This window comes from Saccoglossus kowalevskii, chromosome 1 (genome assembly GCF_978046115.1).
Source record: "Saccoglossus kowalevskii chromosome 1, keSacKowa6.1, whole genome shotgun sequence".
In the NCBI taxonomy this organism is placed as follows: domain Eukaryota; kingdom Metazoa; phylum Hemichordata; class Enteropneusta; family Harrimaniidae; genus Saccoglossus; species Saccoglossus kowalevskii.
In genome coordinates this window covers 12,416,338-12,434,449 of record NC_140641.1, presented here as the reverse complement: position 1 = coordinate 12,434,449, position 18,112 = coordinate 12,416,338, and the positions used below count along the sequence as shown (strand labels likewise).

Sequence of the window (18,112 nt, the reverse complement as noted above, 5' to 3'; positions counted from 1 at the left end):
ATGTGCAATTTTCATATTATAAAACCGGCCTACATTTTGAGCAACACCATAATACCTACACCATAGCAACCAACGATGAAAGCATTCTTATACTGAGAAAATGGCCGCCATTCACTAAAATACTTTTTTTGAAAAAAGTCTGGTGACGTCACGTTTTTTTGAAGTCAAAGATCCTTACATATCGTATATACATATTTATGAAGTGTGTGGACTCCTAGAGATAGAAGGTATGTGCTATAAAACATGTGATTCTGGCCATGCCGGAACCTCAGATAGCTATTTATGTTCATTTCAACTCAATCCTTTGCGTATATTTACAAAAAGTGTACGCAGAGCAGATAATTAATATTCACACCTTACTTGTGAAAAGTAAATACAACTATCGAATCGTGGTTTATTATTTTATTAACTTTTTTTCTGATAATTTTTTTTTTAAAAATAAAGATTTAAAAAAGACAACCTAAAAGAAATGATCTTATAAAACAATGAAATCGCTACGGCCGGCTGGTCTACCTTTAACCATGTGGCCATGGTGTAAATAAGTAGTGCACACTTAGCATACATTGTATTGTCACGTGTACTCGGGGCTGTTCAATGTTCGATAATGTTTCTATTGTCGACAGCGTGGCATCCGAGTATCGTACTACAAACAACTAAACAGCGAAACTTGTTAGTGGTGATATTCAAGCCGAAGTCATGTTAATTTCAGACTACAACTTTCAAAAACAATGTGAACAAATAATATTTTATATGTGTCCTAAACTTTGAATGCACAGCGTTACCGCAGACTGAAGTAAATTACCCATTCGTGTTTCGCCCATGGGTTTTATTTCCTTTCCCTGGCGCGTGAAAGTGTCATGAATTTGTTTTTGCGTATCTGTTGACCGACTTAATTAGCTGATTATTAGCTGAATTGCTGTGTTATGCCTGTCATCGTTTAGGCCTATTTGAAGTTTTGGACGGAACTTGGCTCAGTGATTTGGAACTAATTACCAGATAACCGTCGCAATTCTGACAGTTGGTATCCATAGTTATTAATGTAGTGAACGATTAATCAAAAGATATGACGTATTCAGTACTTAGTGTGATTGGCTTTATGATTGAAAGTTACGCCCTAGAGTCTTTTTACTGCTTTGTAATTGGTTAGAGTTTTGAAAATGAATAAAGAGAGTTTGAGTTGGTCTTGGCGAATACTCCACGACAGACGCAGTCTGAGAGTCGAGAGTCCTGTCCAGGGGCGAGCCTTGAGGCAGTCCAGTCTTGGGCGAGTCTTGGTTCAGCCTTGCGAGAGTCTTGGGGATTTTTTCCCCAGGGCGCTGTGTCTTATAGAGTGCTCGATTGACCGACTAAGACGAGAGCTGAAACGTATTTCGTTGTGTGTGTCTTATTTGACTGTAAAGTAAAGTGACATTCCCGGTCCCGTACCTCAAGGGGACGCGATAGAGAGACGAGACGAGATTCCCCCCTGACACGTGTGGAGAACCCCGGAGAGAAAGATTTTACCCCTGATAAAAGTCCCAAGTAGAGTGTTCGTTTAGCGTGTTGTATTTTTGGTACTCCCCACGTATATTTCTGAAAAATTCTTTTTTTTAATTGTTTTTTTTATTGAAATCCATAGTATAAAAGATACAATCTTACAGTGCTATGAATAAATAGAATTACATGTATCTGAGAAACATTCTACAAAATAATGTACATTGTATATAATATTGTCAACTGAATGCATTTATTTTTCTAATAGGTCAAGAAAGAAATTTGCCCCATTTTTTCAGATGAGTATCCAGATTTGATCTTTTGTTTGCAATTACATGTTCCACATTTTGAATGTTTTGCACAAATAATTACAAATTTACAAAAGTTTTTTTTTTTTTGTTTACACCTGGATATGTACATAAATCTCTTCATTACCAAAATCATAAAATTGGCATTGAAGGGTCTCCAATGCTATGTTCACACGGCAGCATTCTATAATAATAATAATAATATTTTATTAGCCTTTGGAGCGGCAAACAAAGAGAAGAAAACAACCAAATCATACATATTTGAAAAAGGAAAGAAGAAAAATCACATTAAATTCAAACTTTCTTTTCTATACTTATACAATTGAGTAATAAATACTCTAACTTCCTTGGATACAATATTCCCCAAATTATTGTTGACTTTCCACAATATGTCGCTAAAAAGTACATTAAACTTAAAATTAATTCCTCCAGAAAGAAAGTTATTAATAAGTGTTGGGTCTACTTCAAGGTTTTGAACTTTGTACATGAAATCTCCATAAAATTTGTGTCTTAAATGATAAGTTGCTTTGCATAAAAATAGAAAATGATAAATATCTTCTTTGTCGTCATTACATAGCTTGCACATTCCATTCCCTTTATATTTGTCCCATGTTATTTTATTACCCTCTAAATCCAGTGAGTTAGATCTGACTTTAAAATACAGTGATATGCCATGATGATCAAGGGGATCATTTATATAGTTTTCTTTTTCCTTATTTCTTTTAACCCAACTGTAATGTTGTGATTTCATATTAGATATTTGATCTGCAAACGTTTTTACTTCATTTTGTTCACTTATTTTATAAAAGCTTTTGAGCCAGTTTATATTGTTAGGTATGTTCATGGAACTATAAACCCCGGGTTTATAGTTCCATGGTATGTTTAACCCATAGACATGGTCTAATCCGTTAGTTTCAAGTACTTTGTGCACATATGTTGGCCAATTCCAAGTAAGCTTACGGTTGTTTACATACGACTTGTGCAATTCTGTGAAAACAATTTTGGTCCATCTGCTGTTATTCATTTCTTGTAATCTGTTCAAATATTTAATTCGAAAAGTATCAAGGGTGTAGCTCAAATCAGCCCATCCTAAATCCCCTAATACAGCAGAGCAAGCAACATTTCTGTTGACTTTAAAAAGGAATTTGCCAAACTGATATTGCAGACTTTTTAACTTTTTCCTATCATCGTTATTCTATCGGAGCCGAACTACTGCTCCTCCCACTGATTAACAGGAGATTATCTCCAATGCGTTCATACGGTCGGGAGCCGAACCAGAGCCGAGATCTACCTGAGTTCGATTCAGTTCGATCAGAGCCAAACAGTGCCCTCGAATAATGAGTATGAAAAAACTGTACTGAAATCGATTTTGGTGTCGTGTTTGTCTTGTTTCTTTACATGGCACGTTGCTGATGGGCCAGGAAAAAAAAGTCGCGAGTCTGAGCATCGAGGTACTACATGTACTAGTACCTCGAATAAACAGGAAACACGCCAGCTAAAATGTGTTACAACCTATTATTTATTGTCATACAAAATTATCATTTTGTAATTATTCAACTGTTAGTGATATCTACTACAATGTAGTACTATGAAGAATCACAGTCCCTCTGTCCTCTATACTCAGTATATCATAGAGGGACTGCGAAAGAATCTAAACCTACTAGATCGCTTCTACGATTTTTTCTTTGGTGTCTTTAAAAAGTTTCCGTTCAGTCGTTCTTTCAAGTTTTTGTTGCATAATGTCGTACGCCATTTTCCCGTTTTCCGTCGAGCTATCAATCAATCTGGCAGTAATTCTTTGCTCTGCCAAGTGTATATTAGGGCGCGTAACTCTACTTCAAGCCGGAAATTGCGTGAAATTACGAAATATGTTGTCTCCGCCATAATTGAAATGATAGGTTACTTGGAGAAGACGATTGAGGGCGTGATTTCGGCTCCGATAGTTGGGCCCTGATGCGTTTACACGATCGGAGCCACGTCGGGACTCAACCCTATCGGAGTTCAACCCCGAGGGTTTAGTGGAGCCGAACTTGGCTCGAGCCATAGGGCTCCGATAAAATGCTGTCGTGTGAACGTAGCACAAGTATTATTTCTTCAGCAAGTTGTCGTTTGAATGCAATGAGATTTCTCCAACGATTTTACCCAAATCATTGCAACTAAAGGACAACTGACTAGGGGATGTAATAATGTTTCATCCTCTAAGTTGCAAAATGTACATTTACTAGACTGAACAACACGTGGCATTGTTTTGTGAAGCCTGATATTTGTTATCAAGATATTGTGATTCACTTTCCACTGGAACTCGCGTAGTTTTGTGTCAATCGTTAATTTAAATGGCAGTCTATAAATTTCTTTCCACATTTCAATTGGTTTTTCTAGCATTACTGCAAAAGTAGTCTGAAATATGAAATACTTGCCAATGATACCAGGAGTAATCACCTTGGTTGTACAATGTTTTAAATGATAATGTGCAATAGTGAATCTGATACCAATCATTTTTACCAATCATTGACCTTCAATGTCAAACTCTGACAAATCAGCTGGCTTGCACACTGAAGGTACTGTAAAATGACTAATTTTCACTGGGTTTAAATTTCACTGATTTACCATTTGAGGCATATTCAGTGTGTTTTAAATTCACGGTTTCGTCATTTAGATGATGTGTTCTGTGATAGGTATTTTTGATGGTTAAAAACCTTTCACTTAGGTAACCGGGATTCGGTCGTTTCCACGCTAGGCTGACAAAAGACACACACAAGCTTCGTTCATGTTCCCCAAAACGATTCTCTGCCAAGTCCCTCGTTTTCACTCGAGACAGCATTAAATCACTCTTTATTTCTTGTCACTCCTTAACCAATTACAATCAGTATAAGAGACTCCAAGGCCTTGCCTTCCAACAAACAACCAATCACATGAAAGTTTTACACATCATAATCAATTAATTACTCGTCAAGCTGTCTAGAGAAAACATTTCTATACATTGTCAACACTAACTAATATTGATGGGGTAATAATCTCGCACTAACATTCCACCAAGATACTACCTTTTTTAAACTCGCAAACAACATTGGTTTAGAATTACAGCTACTGTCTTGTATCTTAAAAACTGCAGAGTCATAAGATGTTTTTGGTTGATTTCGACCAGCTCGCCATCTGGTCTTGTCATTAACCTTTATCAGTATATGTCATGACAACCACTGTCAAACTGACTGAAATATAAATCATGATACAACCCCCTGTTTTACATTCTGCATGTTCTCCGAACATACCGTTCCAATACCAAGGATGTCATCACATTTATATTTCACACGTCAAATACATCAACAATTGTTAAGCAAGTAAAATACACTCTAATATAACAAAATACATAGTTTCAAATGAGTAAATACAATGATTACATATGGTAATTATAATTTCAAATAAAAAGCTATAAATTTAAACACTACTGTTATGATTCTAAAATACAATAGTTATATATATTTAAATAAAAAGATTATGAGGTTAAATACATTGGTTATATTTTCGAATATCCTACTCTATCAAGGAGAGGTGCCAGCACTTCACTTGCTATCCCAATTATTCAGTATTGGGTTCCCTATCTACTGCATACTAATAATATCCCTGGGAATCTCGGTATATACTTCAGATAGACCTACCAATAATCTATAATGATTCCCTACCCCTTCCACAGCCATGCACTTACTATCTTTCCACTTTGGTATCTTAACGGCTTTGGGCAAAGGAATTACACGTTCTACACCATGAAATTTGTATTTTAAATCACCCCATTCGATATTCAACACGGACGAAATTATACCACGTTCAACTGTTAAATTCTCGATCACGGGTCGCTTTGCAAAGGCCAAATGGCTCGGAGACACGTACAGGGTCATAACATTTACCAAGACATACAGCTTGTCATTGGATATCTCTAAAATTAACTTAGTACGGGGCAATTTAGGTGCACGATACATTATAGAGCGATTACGATAACACTTGCACAATCGAATAACCGCCAATATTAATAAGAATCCTGAACACATTAAAATCAGAATTAACGTTTCATTTCGAAGTTGGATCATGGAACTCTTCAAATCTCGCAAGGGGTGGTCCGTAATTAACTCGTCTACTGGCAAATATAACGTTTTAGCCCGGGCCCTGGGAAGGGTTGCAATCAATATGCTCAAAGTTCTCACCTTACAAACTGTATATACTGACAAAATCAGTGACCCTGTGCTTATAATAGCCAGAATGGTTTCAATTATAGTAATAGTTTTGACTTCCAAAAACGGTAAGGCAGGGGTTTCATCCGTAATGTCGCTAAATAATTTGTCTACTTTTGAATAATAAATTGGTTTATTTTTTCTTAATAAATCTGCCGTTCCGTTTAAATCTACCACCAAACGTGCATCAGAACGTACAATTTCCTCGAAATTCCCTCTGTTAATGGTGATGTTAGGGAGTTGTACTCGCCACGGGTTTTCATACATCGATTCCCCCGTAATTTCTGTCAAATCATCTGGGTCATAAAAGGGTATTAAGAATGGCAAATTTACCGGATGCAGAAACGTGGGGGCCTCGTCTTCTGTGCAACTGGTTAACAATGGCGATACATAGAGATTGTCGGATTTTATAGCGCATCCACAGGGCAATTTAATTATACACATTGTACAACCTTCAATAGGCTCAGGGCTTTTATCCCCGCATGCTATTAACCATTTAGTATCATTGCTATTTACCAAAATATTCCCCTGTCCGATTTCGAGAATCTTAGGGTCGTATACTGGGTTGAGTATTAAATCTATTTTACATGTGTTACGAATTTCCTCTTTATTATCATAGAACAAGGCCTTCGTACACGACGACTTACGCATATTTATCATGGTAATCACAGAGGGACAATCTTTTACTGTCAGACCAGTACAAGACGAAATTTGGTCTGCACTCATTTCAACGTAGTAAGTTTCATCTTCATTAACCCCAAAATACTCTGCAACTGACGTTACCTTCGTGCGCCCGTTCTTTGCTGTATTATTGTCGAAATGCTGAGGTTTATCACCTAAATCATAAGGGAGGGGCATAGGCATGACTATCACTTTATACACTTCGAATATGTCGTTTTTTATAGTAATGGGAATTTCAACCTTTATGTACACATTATTGTCTGTACGCCGAAATGTCACTCTCGCATTATGGTAATAATAATTCAAATTCGTGTATGCTATATCAAAATTAGGATATTTCTTTCGTAGTTTCTTTCGCACTGCCCTTAAAGCATCCCCTAACACTCTCGGTCCTACCAACTGTAAAGGTAACCTTTCTTGTAATAACACGTCAATCGAACCCACCCTACGTTGTGTCTCCCTTTCAAGTAACTGTAACGCTTGTAGGCGTTGAATAGCATATCGAAACATTAAATGTGTGGATCGCCGTTCATAATTTAATTCTTTTTCTAACGCCTCTTGATTTAGTTCCATTCTGTTCAAGCGCTTTCTCCATTGCGATAAATCAGATACGATTGAATAAATGGCCTCATGATTTTCCTTAATCCCATTCAGAGCATTCTCTATTCTTTTATTCGTTGTGAAAACATATGAGTTTAAATCATCTTCGTACGCAACAATTTGATCTGTCATAACCTCGGTGGAACTTTCCAATGCCGCTACATGCCGTCTCAAAATATTTACGTCGTTCGACGTGGCCGTTCCGAATAAAGATTTCGATACCTTCCCTACAAAGTCTAATAATCCCCTCTTCTGCCGTTCATTTCCCAACTTCCTTTTCTCTATCTTTGGAAATAACACACGAATCGCTCGTTCATCTCTCGAAATATGATACATATAGAACTTATTCTGTTGTTCGACTAACTTCAAAGTTTCCCCGTATTCCTCACAAAACTTCGGAATGAGGTGAACTGTTTCGTTCGAACATAATGACTCATTCACACTCATCATAGGAATATCTAAATAAGGTATTGCGAACGTATGATGCCAGTACGTTAGGCTGTTATCGATGTTTGCTACCCGTTCAAACAATACTCCATAATTGGGGCGCAGAACATAATCTCTCATCTGCACAGACGGTTTCCATCGTACGACCAATAATACACTAATAAATATCAACGCTATTCTCATCTTGACATCAATTTCTCGGGAGACGCACTATAAATTAGTAATGAAATGAAAAGAAAGGGGTATGACACATGATAAATGAAAAATTCGTGGCCAATTCTCAATTTGCGTGGTCGAATGGTAGAATTAAGTACCCACCTAAAGCGTTTCCTATGTTCTCATCAAATTGTCCCTGGCGTCACCGCCCGGCGTCTTCATGAAAGTGTGACCCCCAACACCAAACCCGTACGTAGCTATAGTGCGGACATAACACTTCCATGTAATTTAAACTTAGGCTTTATCATGGATTCTTTCCACGCTCCTTGAGAAATTATCTCGTATGAATGAATTCGTTAAGTATTGTCGTTAGTAATGAATGATGTGCGTCCCAGGGCCTAAATAACACTCGTCTTGTCACACACTAATCTCTTTTTAATATACTTCTAAACCATTAATCAACTTTTCCCGCCTTCTTTTATTCGCTCTTGTCGATCCCATAAGGGGTATCGGATGGTCTTCTAAAAATAATCTCGCCTGTTCGTTTAAATTCTCATAACATTCCCAAGAATTTTGATCTTTTGGGTACCCCACCCATTTAATAAGATACTCTTTTCTACCGTTCCTCAGCCTACCCTTAATAATCTTTTCGATACCAAAATATCCGCTATTCTTACTATTCATCTCTGTGTCTCTGGGCATACATACAATTCAATACCACAACAACAACAAAAAAACGGTAAGAAAAAAGATAGAAAAGCAAGCAATACATTACATTACTGAGCAATAGGGTTAGGGTTCTGGAAAAGAGTTCAACGTCCTTATTGAGTTACACAGTGTCAGTTACAGTGTCCAGCGAGCAGTTCTCTAAGCAATACACAGATAGCTAAAGTTCTAATTCAAAGTCTATGTAGCGTCTTCTTCTCTTGTCGTCGCGTTAGTCCGGGTCGTTCTTTGTCATCTTCTTGTCTTTAATGTCGCTCAATTCTTAATTATACAGTCCTATCCGGTACTGGTCCTTCCGAAGGGGTTCTGAAATCTTCATCTTTTCAGCGTTGTACATCGGTGCCATACTGGTAACGGTGTTAGTCGTCGAGCGCGGTTTCTGAGTCGTCTCTGCCATGGAGCTGTTAGTTCGGTTCACAAGAAAGACACCTTTTCGTCATTTCACTTTTCTTCACAGGATGATTTTTGTGTTGAACACAATGCCCAAGGGTTATCCACCACGTGTGATAGGTATTTTTGATGGTTAAAAACCTTTCACTTAGGTAACCGGGATTCGGTCGTTTCCACGCTAGGCTGACAAAAGACACACACAAGCTTCGTTCATGTTCCCCAAAACGATTCTCTGCCAAGTCCCTCGTTTTCACTCGAGACAGCATTAAATCACTCTTTATTTCTTGTCACTCCTTAACCAATTACAATCAGTATAAGAGACTCCAAGGCCTTGCCTTCCAACAAACAACCAATCACATGAAAGTTTTACACATCATAATCAATTAATTACTCGTCAAGCTGTCTAGAGAAAACATTTCTATACATTGTCAACACTAACTAATATTGATGGGGTAATAATCTCGCACTAACATTCCACCAAGATACTACCTTTTTTAAACTCGCAAACAACATTGGTTTAGAATTACAGCTACTGTCTTGTATCTTAAAAACTGCAGAGTCATAAGATGTTTTTGGTTGATTTCGACCAGCTCGCCATCTGGTCTTGTCATTAACCTTTATCAGTATATGTCATGACAACCACTGTCAAACTGACTGAAATATAAATCATGATAGTTCTATGCTAAATTTTACATATTCACTGGGTTTTAATTTAGCGCATTTTCCAGTCAGTGAAATAAGCTAAATTAAAACCCAGTGAATAATTACCCCCTTTACAGTAATGCTGAAACCACTTTGATAAACACTCTGTGAAACACCCTTGCTTGCAAGTGATCCTCCAATTTATGGTTAGTCACTGATAGCCAGGATAGCAGTGATTTCAGACAAAAAATGCATTTAAGTAGCATTTTAATACCACCAATTTTTTCAAGTTTACTTTGAGAAACCATTTCCAAGGATGGTGAATATCATGATTAAAATACCGTCTAAGCCAATTGATGCGTTGAACATCATAAAAAGCAAATATATCTGGCATTTTTAAGCCACCTTCAAGTTCAATACTACCAATAACAGTTTTCCTGGCCACCTTATGAGTCGCCCAGTTCTGGTGCGTACGGACACCGAATTTTCAATTGATTAATGGTTCTAAGAACAAGAATCCCAAAAAATACCGCCAGTAATGATATGATTTGGTAATTTTATTCTAAAATATTGACGGCAATTACATAAAAGGTAGAGGTCATAGCATCACAACACTATCAACAATTCTTAAGTGTGAGGTTATATTGTTACAAGATTATATTATATTTTATTCACACCTTCTACAAATGTTGAAGTTGTATGCGTTAGCCTGTTTTCAAAACCAAAGAGACCATAATTAAAGATAATTTATCACCTTCGTGGCGTAAATTTAATTACTAACTCACATACAACTAAATGCCATTGCCAAAATGATTAATTTGCAATTAAAAATTTATTTTGATCTTGCCGAACGTATCTAATAATTTTGGTATTATTGGAGATCACGACCAAACTGAATGATCACTATCGTCAGTGCATATGACAAGGCTGGGCAAGTGCTGGGCACTATGAAACCATTCTACCCGGTCGATCTATTTATTATATATTCATCGCCATTAGGGTGTACCAAGTTATTTTTACTCTTCGTATAGCTGATATACGGGTTATAGCCATAGTGTGACTATATTTACATATGTTTTGCTGTGCATCACTAGTCTCTGTATACCGTCGTCGTCGCTGACTGCCATTGCCCATGCACACGAGAATACATACCACCGTAGAGATCCTACTGACGTATCTCCGTCCGACATAGACTACATTATTTGAGGAAGATTTGGTTGGGATCTTTGCTGTTTTATTGCCTTGAATATCGCATCGTCTTGGCAAGAATTCGCCACTGTGAGTTCAACGTAGAAGTCTGAGAAGCTCCATCCAGATATTTGGATATAAATTTATACAGGACCACAGGACAACATTCAGTCAAGGTAAGCGCATAACGGTATATATGTAAGACATTATAATGTATTTTGAGTGTCGACAAACTCGTATATGTTAGGGGAGCGTGACGCGACATGTCGCGTTCAGAGATATCGGGAAACGCATGTTTCCAAAATAACCAGAGCAACGACACAGTTTATTGAATTGTTGTTTATGAATATTGGAACACAAATTTGAACATTTAAAAAATACAGATGAATGCAAAGCTATTTTACCCCAGGGATAAATTCCGCCTCATTTTGCTGTGTACACGTGACAGGTTTTACAGTAATCACGTTCCCATAATCTCAGACCACTAATTTTATTAGTGGTCTGAGCCATAATCCAATCAACAGAGTGGATTAAGTGTTATCATTTATAAGTTTAAAATATTATCATTATCTGGGAGATATTGATTTGTTCACATAAAATCTGTGTATTATGCATTTTATTTTGTATTAATATATTTTTGGAATAACGAATCATTAAAGTGCACCTCGCCCTAATTACGCCATTTATTAACATATGTAGCCGTCAGTTGGCACAAACACAATTCTAAATTCAAGTTTGCGTAGCTAGACAACGAGCATATTGAGTATATTTCTCCTAAAAATCACAAATAGGCGAATTACGAGATTCTGGACAGCCAACGCCCATTACCTCGTGACTTTATGCAGACCATCTAGGTGCCGAAAATAGCTACTCTGGTAGAGGTGATCAAAGAAGGAAACGTGCTGATCGATGACCTTTTATCGAAACACATAAGGGCATCTTAATCTGGAAATATATTATATGGAATGTGAGGGTAGGAGTTGTGATGTTGTAAACAAACAACAATTTTTAACAAATTATATTACGACAATGTCATGATCAAAATCGATGATGAAGTGTCAGGTTTGGCAATGACATAAGCAATACAGTCGCAAGGACCATATTTAGGAGGTATACTTAGTTTTTTTTTATCGTTGGGATGCGATCAAGGCCAATACGATTTAGCGCTTTGCACATTTCACATCAGTCGCCAAATATGCTGTTGCCATCAAAACAAACTGATTATGGCGCCGTAGAAGGCGCTGTATATTCCGAAGTCGCGTGTTCTACCTGATTGTGCTCGTCTGATATTCGATAATATGTGTCTTGTACGATTAATCTGACCGTACAAACCGATCTTAAAGGGCGGTGGTCGTCGCGCGACGCATGGGATATGGGTCTCATACAAACAAAAATGGCGGCTTTGACTGTTGCGCAGACCAACGAATACAAACTTAGAGGTTACCAAGCTTTCATTGGGTCATTTATGTTGGTGATTGGAAGGTATCGAATTAGTCATCGGCGGTAATTAGTGCAAGTCGCGCCTAGGTCAAAACTCGTACTCATGATTTCTTTAGAAGAGCGCAATGGATTGTGGGAAATTGTTTATCAACACAAATGTTGCACATGCGCGGCGCGACGACCAGCGCCCTTTAAAACACACCTCCTATTATGTTTTTCCAAAGTTATTACTATGATATAATTACGTGCATTTCCAAGGTAAGAAGGGGCGGTCGTCACGTAGCATGCGTTCGAATTTCATACTCATTGTATACTTCGCATAGGTCCCATATCGAAAATGGCGTGTCGCGACGCCCGTCACCCTCTAATGTTTAGACATTCTTCCCTGATTTTATATTTTACAGGTTAAAATGGGTGGAAACTCATCCAAACTACCAGACAGCTACAACATCGTCATTATAGGTGGCGGGTTTGCTGGATGCGAGTTTGCCATGAAACTTAAAGAAAAGAGTAATAAGTTTACGCTGATTGACGGAAAAGAAGCTATGCATATCAATACAGGAGCGTTGAGGGCGTCTGTTGAAGCATGTAAGTTCACTTGTTAGTAGTAGTGTATTTGTACACATTATTTAAAAAAAAATACATTGCATGAATCTCAATGATTATAAATATTCAGTATAATTCATGGCATGGTTTGAGAGATCAAAGTACCGACAACTCCGAATGTATGTTCACAAATTAAGTCACGTGTTTTCACAACAGCAATTTCATTGGCTGAAACTTTTCTAATTCGCGACAGCTGTGGTACATTTAGTTAAATCTCGGTCACGTGATAGTTACGTAACATGAACGCCCATCATAGTTTATTATCACGTGACCATCATTTAATCTCCCTCAATATTCTCTAGCATTTGCGAAGAAGACTCTGATTTCATACAAAGAAATGTTTGGTGACAATTTCAAACATGGTGTAGTGCGAGCTATTGATACCAACGCGAAAACGGTAACCTTGGTAGCAGGAGATGAGGTCGTTACCTACACTCATCTTGTCATAGCAACGGGCTCTGTTGGGTTGTTTCCAGCCAAGTTGATGATGACGACCAGTACAGCTGACGCCTTACTTCTGTATAGAAAACAAGTTGAGGAGGTAAGCAATAAGAACATCCGGAAACTTCTAGCTACGACTAGAAAGCATGAAACACATTATAGAAGAGGAATTGGTTGAATTGGTAATGAGGGCGGGAATTATTTAAAGTCATTAATACTTCAAAATTCATTAGTTTACGTAGGTGCTTGTAAGAATAAATGCCCAGACAAGTACACAGTAGAAAGAGTTTGGTATATTCTGTGCCACCAAAAAGGATGTTATATTGTGTGCTGCCAAAAAGAATGGTATATTTTGTACCGCCAAAGTATCTGGTATATTTCGTGCCATCGAAACAATAGTATATTTGGTGTCACTAAAATAGATGGTATTTCGCGCCAATAAAAAGGAAAATTATTTTTGTCCCACTGCAGTGGCGGATCTGGGGGGGGGGGGAATTTCTTGGGGTCCGGACCCCCCCCGTTGAAAAATGTATTCAATTTGTTTTTGTATAATATAAAAAAATCATTAACTTAGTCTGGCGATTTTAAAGTTTGGACACCCCCCCCCCCCCATCAAAAAAATCCTGTATCCGCACCTGCACTACGACCGGATGGCTTATTGTTTGCCACCAAAAACTGGTATATTTTGTACCACTATTAAGGGATAACTCCATGGTCTCTTATCGATGCAACACTGTTATATGTTACGTCATACTGACGTGAAATTGTCGTGTTTGTGTCGATTAATTGTGGAAAAAATGTAAAACATGTTGAGAAAGCGGCATGCAATTTTAGCGAATTGTGGTAAAATGGCGTAATAGCGAAATGTTGATTCAGCGAATCTCCCTTGTCATGGTTAATTTCTTTGTTTGGCGGCCATTTTGAATTGATAATAAAGTCATTAGCGACATCTTGAATTAGCGAATCTGTTTTATCAGTTCTCTCGCTAAATTCGCGAAAAAGACATGCTCGTGATATACAGTTTCAGACAAAACGCTACTACAAACGAGTAAAACGAGATTTTCTGGCCCTAGGTGTCAAGAAACTTTAATCTCTTTGTGGCATCTGTAGAAAAATATTGTCAGTGGTCAGATGTCAGTGGTTACTTACTAATGAAATAATACAGTCAGTGGTGTCATTCAATTGTTTACCGTATTACAGATTCGTGGGGCCAAGAGCATTGTTATAATTGGCGGCGGGGCTGTTGGCGTAGAACTGGCCGGAGAAATAGCCACAGACTATAAAGATAAACAAGTGACCATTATCCATCCTCACCACTTCCTGGTCAGTGGTACGATGTCAGAAAGGTTTCAAAAAGAAGTAAAAGAACAACTGAAAATACTCAATGTTAAATTAATACTTGGTAAGTTTTTACATTTCATTGGTTCATATTTTGATGAATAGCGCAATTTCATAATGCTTCATTAGTTGTATACTTATTGGAAAGGATAGTATCAACGCGTCATAGTCGGCGTTTCGCGTCGTGTTCGATATTTGTCCCACAACAACACGACAATAAGGCAGACGCTGCGTGATAGTTTAATTTTGTTAATGTTATTATGTTTGCAAATAAAATAATAATGATATAATAAACTACGGAATGCACATGCACAATGAATTACTAATACGTATCTGGAATGTGTAAATGTATATACATGTATTCAAACATCATGCATGCAAAAGCGAGTAAGTTTTATTTATATATATATTTATAGGCGAAAGGGTAATGAACATACCCCATCTCCCCGAAGAGTTTAGGAAGCAGAAGTTTAAAGTTAGGACAGAGGAAGGCACGGAAATTGAGACGGAACTGGCAATCCGCTGTACGGGATTGACAGCAAATAAATTTGCATATGCCGCAACTATGGGTAGGTGTAGACAAAGGGTGCCATGGTATCCAGGATAAACACGCCACAATGGCGCTTTCAGTGAACACAGAAACACTTGGAAGAAATGCTAAATTTAATTTGCTCCATACTGTTACATGTGTTATAAACACGTCATACCATAAACTAGCTCTACGTTCTTACTGATGACAGCGAGGTTAAACAACATTAAACAACCATTACCCAGTTCATTAACCTGGTGGAGGTAAATGCGACAAGACCAGTATTGGTAACTAGTCGGGGTGCCAGTCCACCACAACCGCATTGTATTATATGTCGTGTCACGCGACTAATGTTCTTCATATTATCTTGGATTATTTTGACATGTAGGTGACAAAATGACGATCAAGGGTCAGCTGAAGGTCAATGAATATTTCCAAGTTGAAGGATGCGAAAATGTCTATGCTATCGGTGATTGCAACAATGTAGATGAAACCAAGATGGCGTACAGAGCCGGACAGCATGCTGATTTGTTGCTCGACAATCTTGTCAAAGAATCTGAAGAAAAAGAGAAGACACCTTATAAACCCGGTAACAATTGGCCTTAGGCTCAAAAGGCCACCGAAATCTCGTTGAATGCGAGCGAACTACAATCGTGTTTTTGCTTCTCCATTTTATTCCATCATTGTGTCTCTTGACCAACGTATTTGGAACAGTGTCCTCGATGGCGGAAGAAAGTGAGAAACTATTTGAGAGGCAAAAATAAGTCTCGTCTCTCGTATGTTCTCAACGAGATCTCGACGGTCATTTACGTCAAATATATTGACTAACCCATTGCAGTATATGGTAATCGTAATAGTGACGCGCCGTTAAACAATACAGTACAGAATGAATGATCAGAGAAGGCATTTTAAAGCGGCAATAGCTGTAACTATTGACCTTTTCCCTGTCTATATTTTAATAACATTTCCTTTATCATTAGTGTCAATTTCTAATAGCCATCGCCGAAATGTGGCCACAGAAAGCCACGTGATGACCAAATTCAACGAAATGGCGACTTTTTGACCCTTAGTTTTCACTTTATTCATTTTATGTGATATAAAATTTGTGTAGGGTAACTTTGCCCATGCAGTTGCATCTATAACAATATTTTGGTAATATTTGGTCATCTTTATGGGGTTATATTTAAACAACAAATTTTCAAAGTCACAGCTATTGTCGCTTCAAGGAATCTCATGATCCACAAATTTACTATACGTAATACGTGAGTACCAGGTACACATCGTTCGTTTGCACGTGTTCTTATCTGTTCAGAAATATATCGTTAATATATGTGGAGGTATCAGGCTGAATCATTATACCTATACAATTAAAGATGATACGTACATGTCTCATCTACTTTCGGTTTTCCATCACGTGATGGCGCTATATAACCACATAATATGCAATACGACACCCTGTTCATGCATGTCAAATCTCGCGAATAGGTCTTTTTATAATACTTTTATATGTATTCATTTCTAGGCGGTACAATGATGCTGTTATCGATTGGTCGTGAAGGTGGAGTTTTTCATTTACCAAATGGGTTTATTTTTGGCAGTTTTCCAACCAGACATCTAAAGAGTAAAGACGTGTTCGTGGGCAAATACTGGAAAGAGTCCGGGTTGAAATGTCCACAGGACTAGCGGCGGAACAGAAAATGCTACCCAGTGAAGGACTGCGATCTGTGCTACCAGTATCACTGCTGACATACAATACCGTACTGAGGAGGCATTTTAACCTCGTCCAAGAATACTACTTTTATAATAGCTATTGCTGGTCCCGGAATAATAATTGTATATTTTATGCTCAACAGGAAATGGTTAGAATACCATTAGTTTAGATATATACACGTTGTTGTACAAGTTGTGTGTACTGAAGTTCTGTGGAGTGACAGGTCGTTGTTGTTGTTGGTGGTGGTGGTGGTGGTGGTGGTGGTGGTGGTGGTGGTGGCCCTTTTCAATTTCAAGTTAAGTTGTTTTTATTCACCATCGTGGTAATTTGACATAGGATTACAATATAATTTAACTGACACAGTATTATATGTACAGAATCTTAACGAGTTGAAGGGGTATGAGGTTCAGAATACGGTGGATGGGGTGCCAAATTGTTTCAGCATATTCAGTTTAAATTTAACGCGAAGAAACCGACGGGGAAACACAAATATTGCTTTCAGATAATGAAGACATCAACACAACGTGTGATGAATCAAATGATGCCTATTGATATTTAGACCAACGCAAACTATAAATGTAATTTTTTTCATATTATTTAGATAGGATAGAAGGGTTGTTTAGGGCCATGTGCAGGTTTTTTAATGTTTATGGAAATCATAAATGGTTTTTCGTTGTAAACTTTGTAGCGGAGTACGAGTCTATTATAACGTACGAACTAATATGAACCGTAGTACTATATGTTGTGTGAAATACGAATAAACTTGGTTAATACTAACAAAATCAAACTGCTTATTTTATTAAAAAAAAAATACTTTCTCACATAAGAACACGTAATTATCATCGTAATTGTCATAGTTCCCCCCCGACTCAGAAGTATATGTCAAAAATATCTCGACGTCTTTCTAAAAAATGACACCATATGACGGTCGACATGAATTTAATTCGTTTTGTTAATACCAGCAATTTGAATCAGTTTATCGGTCTAACCACAGTCCCTCAACTGTGGTGGGACTGTGATCTAACGTTTCACATGACATGGACACACGAGATCGTCCCCTACTGTGAGTGTACTATTATAATAGTCACAATACATGATCATTGACTATGAGTTGTACGATCAATTTGAATTAAAACCAACACCATGCGAATACCTAGCAGGATGCCAGAATATCTTGATATGGGAACTAACCACCATCAAATGTGGGTTTACG

General features: G+C 37.6%; 2 protein-coding genes across 2 annotated transcripts; one reads left to right on the top strand and one right to left on the bottom strand.

Annotated features, from left to right (window-relative positions):
• Nucleotides 1-4,545: 4,545 nt before the first annotated feature.
• Nucleotides 4,546-9,630, bottom strand: LOC144360018 (uncharacterized). The gene is made up of 2 exons (XM_078012931.2): nucleotides 8,051-9,630; nucleotides 4,546-7,942 (listed from the first exon to the last, which is right to left on the bottom strand). Exon 2 carries the CDS (start codon nucleotides 7,913-7,915, stop codon nucleotides 5,381-5,383), a length of 2,535 nt encoding a protein of 844 aa, XP_077869057.2. The 5' UTR covers nucleotides 7,916-7,942; nucleotides 8,051-9,630; the 3' UTR covers nucleotides 4,546-5,380.
• A 1,121-nt stretch (nucleotides 9,631-10,751) lies between these two features.
• Nucleotides 10,752-17,090, top strand: LOC100378980 (ferroptosis suppressor protein 1-like). The gene is made up of 7 exons (XM_085498864.1): nucleotides 10,752-11,010; nucleotides 12,679-12,862; nucleotides 13,183-13,421; nucleotides 14,522-14,723; nucleotides 15,076-15,228; nucleotides 15,577-15,777; nucleotides 16,711-17,090. The coding sequence occupies exons 2-7, from the start codon at nucleotides 12,685-12,687 to the stop codon at nucleotides 16,869-16,871; spliced, it is 1,134 nt and encodes a 377-aa protein (XP_085354990.1). The 5' UTR covers nucleotides 10,752-11,010; nucleotides 12,679-12,684; the 3' UTR covers nucleotides 16,872-17,090.
• The last annotated feature ends 1,022 nt before the right edge of the window (nucleotides 17,091-18,112 follow it).